The following is a 7,431-nucleotide window of genomic DNA, read 5'->3' on the forward strand; positions in this document are numbered from 1 at the left end:
CCTAAGGTTAAATAAAATATTTTTTTAAATGTTTATTCTTAACAAATATGTATAATATACAGAGTTGTAAAAAAAAAAAAGCAAACCAATCCTTACAGATGTCTTCTGTTTTTACTGTTGTGTCATATTAAAATGTTTCAAATCATCAAACAAATTTAACATTAGACAGGCATAACCTAAATAAATATAAATATTTTTTTTTTATCAAGAGGAAACATCTCTGCAAATCAGACAGCCTAATAACAACCTATTAACTGGCTGTTCCACCCTCGGCTTTAACCACTGTCTTCAAGTGTGTGCGATAACTGGCAGCGAGGCTTTTATATCTCTGTGGAGGATTTTGTTTTAATTCGGCCACATTAGAGGGTGTTCCACCCTGTTTGATGTAATCCCAAAGCAGCTTAAAAAGATTTAAGTCCAAATATGGCCACTTGAAAACCTTCGTTTTGTTTTTTGTGAGGCAATCAGAGGTGGATTCACTTTGCTTTGGGTCAATGCTGTATGACTACAAATGTTTGAGCTTCAAGTCATGAACTGATAAACAATATTTCAAGATGTCCTGCTATAGAGGAAAATTGATAGTTCAACCAATTGCAGGCAGGACGACGTCCAGGTTCAGAAGTAGCAAAGCAACCCCAAGCCAAAAGTCTTGGGAATTTACATCTATTTTCTAAATATGAAATGAGTTTTGTGTTATATTTGGACAACGGTGGTTTTGCTGTGGATTAATTTTGATAGGTTTTCCATTCATAGGAAGGTTCATCCAAATGTAGATAATGTCTTTTACTATGGTTCACTGGGGTTCCAAAGCCTTAGAAATAGCTTTATAATCCATTCTAAACAAAAAGATAGCATTACAACTTTGTGTTCTTTATGTGGATTTCTATAGATCGGTGCATGATGCGTCACTTTTTGAGATTGTTTTAGCCTGCTTCATGCTGTCTTACAGGTTCTATCGAAGCATCTTTTTATTCTACATACATGACAGTTTTTTTAGGCCATCTTGTGTCTGGTGAACTCAGCTTTCATAAAACATCTTGTTAATCACATTATATGTGATTAACATGATGTTTTTACACTGCAACAGGTTGGCTTGGATGGCTGTATACCCCTAATGAATGAAGGCATTTTTGAAATCGCTTTACATGTGTTATTACATGGTTATTTTTGTCTGACTTTTTTTTTATGTATAATATAATAGAACTGAATCATCCTTTACTCTCCCACGGTGGTAGAAATTCAGGTGTACCTGCAGCAAAGAGCCAGAAAATGGAAGCATGCCGATTCAAACTAAGGTAAAAAATAATAATAATAATTATCACAGATAATCTGAAACGTGTGACAAACAAGGTCTGTATATATATATATATATATATATATATATATATATATATATATATATATATATATATATATATATATATATATATATATATGTTTATACATAATTTTTTCTTTTTTTATATTTTTTTCTTTTTTATATGGAGAGAGACAGACAGATTATTTTTTGCCCCACGTTCCTCACCTTTCTTTAATAAACCTTGAACATATAAAGAGTAATCTTTCTAGTCATTTCCTCCCCTTAAAGTTTTAATTTACTTTAATTGGAGTGATAATCTCCTTTTTATTTTATTTAACGACTTCATCCTTTTTCCTCTCAACTTGCCTCTGTAGTTCTGCCTCTCTAACCATCGCACTAATGTCTAAAAATGCAGTTAACTACATTTGGGAATATTGGAAACAGAGAGAGGTTTTGAACCAGAATAATAAAACCTCGGATATAGAAACCACAGTCTTACTCAACTTAATTTCTTTTATTTGTGTGGTGCAGGCTAAGACTTCTTATAAATATTCTCGACACACCAGAAAACACAGAGGTTTCGTTTTCAGACATATTATCTGTAAATTGTGAAAAAGTTGAGACTTGTTTAATGACCTGCATTGTACCCTTGGAAATGAATGTCTGGAGGATGAAGTTTCTTTTTCCTTCGGACTCCAAAGGATTGATCTCAGTAGGGAAAAAATAAAATAAAAGCAGTGACATTAAAATAAAATCCACATGGTGATTGATGAATAGCCCATTAACTTTTATACAGAATAAAGGATTGAAAAATGATTTTCTCTTTTGGGGAGGTGGGTTGTCCTCGTCTTTTAAGCCACCAATGTCCGTCCGTTTCCCTCCATCTTTTGGGGTTTTTTATTGCCTCTTAGCAAGTCTTCAAAGAACCCAGAGCCTATAATTAGGGGGCGGGCCCAGAGCGCCTCAAAATGCTTCCCCGCATTGGAGCTCGACTCCATCCAAAGTGTCCCGGGACTCAGAGCTGTGCCTCTCCCTCTGCCCTCAGCTTCCTAAAGGATTTAGTTTCTCAGGGATGGCCGCATCTGTTCTGGAGCTAGGGAATGCAATTGTAAGTAGAATTTCTTCTTTTCTTTGGAACAAACGTAAACTTTATGATAAGAATATTGTCACATTTCCGTTTTGAGATTATAGTGAAGGTGTGCATTGTGAGCAAACACAGTTTAGTTTGAAGGTATTTGGTGTCAACTTTAAGTTACTAGAACGAAACAGGTATTCATTAAGTTTATTTCAGATATCTAAATGGAGCAATTCCAACAGACAATAAAGTTTACATTTCTCATTTAGACATTTAGAATAAGCTCTTCTTTATATGACGGGGAATGACATTTCCTTCAGTGAAGTCACTCCTGACAGCAAACAAAGCTTAAAACAGTTAGAAAGTATTTAATGTAACTTTATCTTCTGTGCTGACAACAAGATGTATGTTCAAGAAATCAAGAAAGCCTGCAAAAGCAAATTTATATAATCCTAAAACTGTGTTAAAACATTGTTCATTAATGTTGAGCAAAATCAAGATCAATTTTGATCATTTGATAAAAAAAATTAAAGAATAATTATTAGAATAAGTATAACCATAACTGTTATTTAATGTCAACTTAATTTGTGGTCCACCTTTAAATAACATTAAGGAGTTTATTTAGAAAACTGTAAGAAAGAATTAAAATCCCAGAAACTTTGCAAATACTGTTACATCCATGTGGGAATCGTTGGTTTCTGTCACAGAGAAGTAAGGGACTGGAAGAACTGAGCGGCAAATTCTAAAACACACACACAAACACACACACACATATATATATATATATATATATATATATATATATATATATATATATATATATATATATATTCCTCAGTAAAACCTTTTAGTTTCTAATGGTTCATCGGGTATGCTCAGCATTTTAGCAATTAAACAAAGCCCAAAGGATTTGTGTGTTTTGTATGTGAGAGATTTTGTAGAATGTGAGGCCACACAGTCTGCATGTTGGAAAGCTTAAACAGTTAAGGAAATTTAAGCACCACTAATTGTATAATCAAGAACGGCTTGTTAACAGGGCTTAATTTTAACCGAGCACAATGCAATGATTGATCAGAACTTTAAAACTTTGACCCTTTTAGAAATGTTGAGAGCAGGAGAATAAGCCTAATGTGTCAGTCAGACATCCGTTTTTTATTACGGCTGACACTTACAGAGGCAGTGGCAAAGAGCCATATCCTGCAGACAGATTGTTTCACTTTTCCCCCCTTCTCTCTTTTTTTCTATTTATTATTTTGGTCTCCAGGAAGACGCACGCTATGGCTCCAGTCCTCTGGCTATGTTAACTGCTGCCTGTAACAAGTTCGGTAGCACCAGCCCCATCAGGGATTCAGCTACACCCGGCAAAACCGGCAGCTCTCCAGTAAAGAAGCAGTACACCATGACGTCTGACCTTCAGACATCCAAGAACGGGCGGGCGTCGGACGGCAGTGGGCTGACGGACTCCTACACCGGCTCTTTCACCACCGCTGGAGGAGGCGGTGGGCTGCTGAGTCCCACTGGAAGCCCTCCTCCTTCCGCCGGGGGGTATGCCTCAGAGTACAACCCTTTCTCCCACTCCTTCCAGACCTCGGTGTCCCAGGACCCGTCTCTTTTAGTGTCCAAGACCCACGCTACCCCGGCTGACTGTCTCACCAGTGTCTACACTTCACTGGATATGACGCACCCGTACGGCTCCTGGTACAAGGCTGGAATCCACCCCGGCATAACGGCTGCTCCAGCCAACGCCACGTCCTCCTGGTGGGACGTCCACCCCAACTCCAACTGGCTGTCAGCGACGCAGCCCCAAGCTGACGGGGGTCTCCAGGCCTCACTTCAGCCTGTAGCCCCGCAGGCATCCCTGAGCCCTCAGCTCCCAAGTTACACGTCCGACTTTACGCCACTCAACCCAGCCCAGTACACCTCTGTCGGACTGGGCTCGTCCTCCCACCTCCTCCAAACGTCCCAGCACATGTTGCCCCAGGACATGTACAAGCCCAAACCTGTGTCAAGTGCGGGGCTAATTGAGAATTCAATGGGCCTAAAGCCTGCTAGGGGGTCGGGAGGCTATAGCGGAGGGGCTACACCCAGTAGGTCTTCGTGTGACTGCCCAAACTGCCAGGAGCTGGAGAGGCTGGGCGCCTCCGCCGCCTCCCTGAGGAAAAAGCCCGTGCACAGCTGCCACATCCCAGGCTGCGGGAAAGTCTACGGCAAGGCATCCCACCTGAAAGCCCACCTGCGCTGGCACACTGGCGAGAGGCCCTTCGTGTGCAACTGGCTGTTCTGCGGGAAGCGCTTCACCCGCTCCGACGAGCTGGAGAGGCACGTGCGCACCCACACGCGGGAAAAGAAGTTCACCTGCCTGCTGTGCAACAAGCGCTTCACCCGCAGCGACCACCTCTCGAAGCATCAGAAGACCCACGCGGACTCCGCAATGCAGGGCAAAACTGTAGCCGCGGAGGGGGACACGGACCCTCGGACTGAAGACGCTCCCGAGCTCAACTCCGGCGCCATAGCAGCCAATCCTGTCGCCGAACAAATCGCCAACGGAGATGAGAAGACGACCGCGCCCAATGGAGTGGAGAACAGCAGTGGATTGTTGGAGATCTGACTGCCTTAAGTTTCTCCTCCAGCATTATTTTTTCTCACATTTCTGGGGCTTTTTAAATGAATAAAAAAAAAAAAAACAACTTTCAAATAAAACTGAAGAGAGAAAATATTTAAGAGAACATTTGGACTTAAAACGATAAGTGACTGAGCATGTAGCAGCCACAAGCAAGTACGAGAAAGACGTACAAGCATGCTACCATACAGCCAAAATTGTATGCAGACACAGCGCCAAATACACACAACCAAAAACCTTGATGTATATCAGCACAAATATTACATCCACACGTGCACCATTTGCATGCAAAATAATAACTATGAGCAAATGCACAAGCATATATAATGCATTCATGTATGCATGGGCAACCACAAGAAGTATGCCTGCTCAGACCCATGTAGGAGTAAACATTCTCATGTGGACATTTAGCAGTCTGCACACATTTTCTGCCTTTTAAATGAGACAAACCACTGGGGATATGTAATCTGCAAAAGCAGAAGGAAAAGAGCTCCGAGGCTGCACAAGGAAAGCGGTTTTAGAACAAGACTTATGGTCGGGATGACGGAGTCGATGAAGCATTGCATGCCTGGAGTGAAGAAGAAAAAAAATCTGATTTACAGCTGCACTCTGATACTTATTCAATATTCCTGAAATAGACAATCTCACTTAGAGCTACTTGTTGTCAGAGACACCGTGATAAAGGTGCTGCATTGTTTTTGCTGTTTGCTTCGTACTTTGTCTAATTTAATTTCATATTTACATTAATAATCTAATTTATGTTTTAAATTATACAACACAGGGGAGTATCTTACATGTTGTGGGAAATATTATACCTAAAGGGAAATTAATGGTTGAAGCTGGCCAAGAAGGAGATATATGGTGCATTAAATTAAGACCTTTTTTTTTTCTTATTTATTAGTTATGAGTTGCAATTTAGGAAGTATGTTATTAAAGTTTTATTTATAGATCTTGAATCTTATGTGTGCATTACCTAATTCTGTAACATTTTTCATTGTGACTTCTTCCACACCATGCAAAGCAATGAATAAAACGGGCTTCCTAGATTGTTTGAACATACTATATGTAATAATAACAATATATAGATTTTGTTAGGTGTGATATTTTTCTACTTTTTTATGCCTTTTCTCTTTTTTTCCCCCTCATGAAAAGATATCTATTTTACTGCAGCTGACAAAAAAGTGTCTTCTTATTTTGGTCCACGCAGTAGCTATTAGTCTTTGCTGGCATGTTGTGAATTGTGTTTAAAAGAGTCTGTAAATAGTGTTAAAGCAGAAAACCTCAGAAATGTACACATGTTGTTGGATTCATGGAGCAGAATCATGAATTTACGGTGCTTTTGAGAGAAGACAAACTGAAATGAAATTCTTTTTTTTTTTTTTTGCTGGTTTTATTTTCTTTGCAAAAGCATTCTGACTTGATTGAAAATAAACGAATAATTAAAAACCCGTCGTTTCTTTTGCACTATCTTCAAACCCCTCGGCTTCGTCCTGATTCCCTCCCCACGTTGATCTTCCTCTCGTATCCTTCCACCTCCTCAGAGTCGAGCAAATGCTTTCATTATCTTTTGCAGAAAATAAACAAAGCCATTCACTGAATTGAAGTCTTAACTAGACACAATGACCCCCTTTCAGGGAGCCACTGTAGTTACACTCGGGACAATTATTCAACTCTACAGCCTAAAAGAGGTAATTACTGCGAGCGCTCCTCCAGAAGAGTCAGGAGAGAGAAGAAGAGAGGATTAGGACAGGAGAGCTGCGGTTACATTGTTTATGGAGGGAGGCGGTCAAACAAAGGACCCCAATTAGGGCAGGAGGCATGAAGAAAGACGAGATCTGGGGAAACAATTGCAGAGGAGAAGCCGAGCTGACCAGCGAAGTTGTTTTGGCAAATTCGAGGTGCTGCTTGTGTGTGGTTCTTCACCCGGGGTTTCTGTAAGTCACAGCAAGTGGAAACTCACCTCTGTCTGTCCGTGCGACTGTCAGGCCATTCCAGACTAATAAAAATACCTCTGGAGGGAGGACTTCCCACAATGCGTTACACTTAAGCTAAAGAGAGACCAAATGAGCCCTTAAACAGATGCTCTGTGCAGTTTAGCAAGCAAAACGTATCTCTCGTTTGTTAAAAGCAATGTTGGGGACAGGTGACTTTGGGTCATAATGACGAAAATTAGCAAAATACACACAAAAGTATTCCTGGTCTCAGAAGATTTTACAATTTTGCCTACTGATAATCACATACTTGAATTTATTTGACTGCGTTATGATATGATAGACAAGCAAACAGTGCCGCATAAACTGAGGAAAATGCTTTTTATAAATACACGGCAGCATGAATCAGAGAAGCAACCAGGAGGCCCGTGGTATCTCTGGATGAACTGCAAATTTCCCTCTGGGATTATTAAAGTATTTCTGATTCTGATTCTGATTCTTAAAG

At 40.1% G+C, this 7,431-nt stretch overlaps 1 protein-coding gene across 1 annotated transcript; it reads left to right on the forward strand.

The window, feature by feature from the left end:
* The first annotated feature begins 2,283 nt into the window (after positions 1-2,283).
* On the forward strand, positions 2,284-6,443 carry sp7 (Sp7 transcription factor). The gene is made up of 2 exons (XM_012869284.3): positions 2,284-2,408; positions 3,640-6,443. Exons 1-2 carry the CDS (start codon positions 2,373-2,375, stop codon positions 4,981-4,983), a joined length of 1,380 nt encoding a protein of 459 aa, XP_012724738.2. The 5' UTR covers positions 2,284-2,372; the 3' UTR covers positions 4,984-6,443.
* Positions 6,444-7,431: the final 988 nt, after the last annotated feature.

The sequence above is a fragment of the Fundulus heteroclitus genome, chromosome 20 (assembly GCF_011125445.2).
Source record: "Fundulus heteroclitus isolate FHET01 chromosome 20, MU-UCD_Fhet_4.1, whole genome shotgun sequence".
Lineage (NCBI taxonomy): Eukaryota > Metazoa > Chordata > Actinopteri > Cyprinodontiformes > Fundulidae > Fundulus > Fundulus heteroclitus.

Excerpts from the sequence above, each read along its gene's own strand:
- sp7 (XM_012869284.3), top strand. The coding sequence starts at position 2,373 with ATGGCCGCATCTGTTCTGGAGCTAGGGAATGCAATT. Across the intron at positions 2,409-3,639 it reads TGGAGCTAGGGAATGCAATT|GAAGACGCACGCTATGGCTC; the intron begins GTAAGTAGAATT and ends TTTGGTCTCCAG.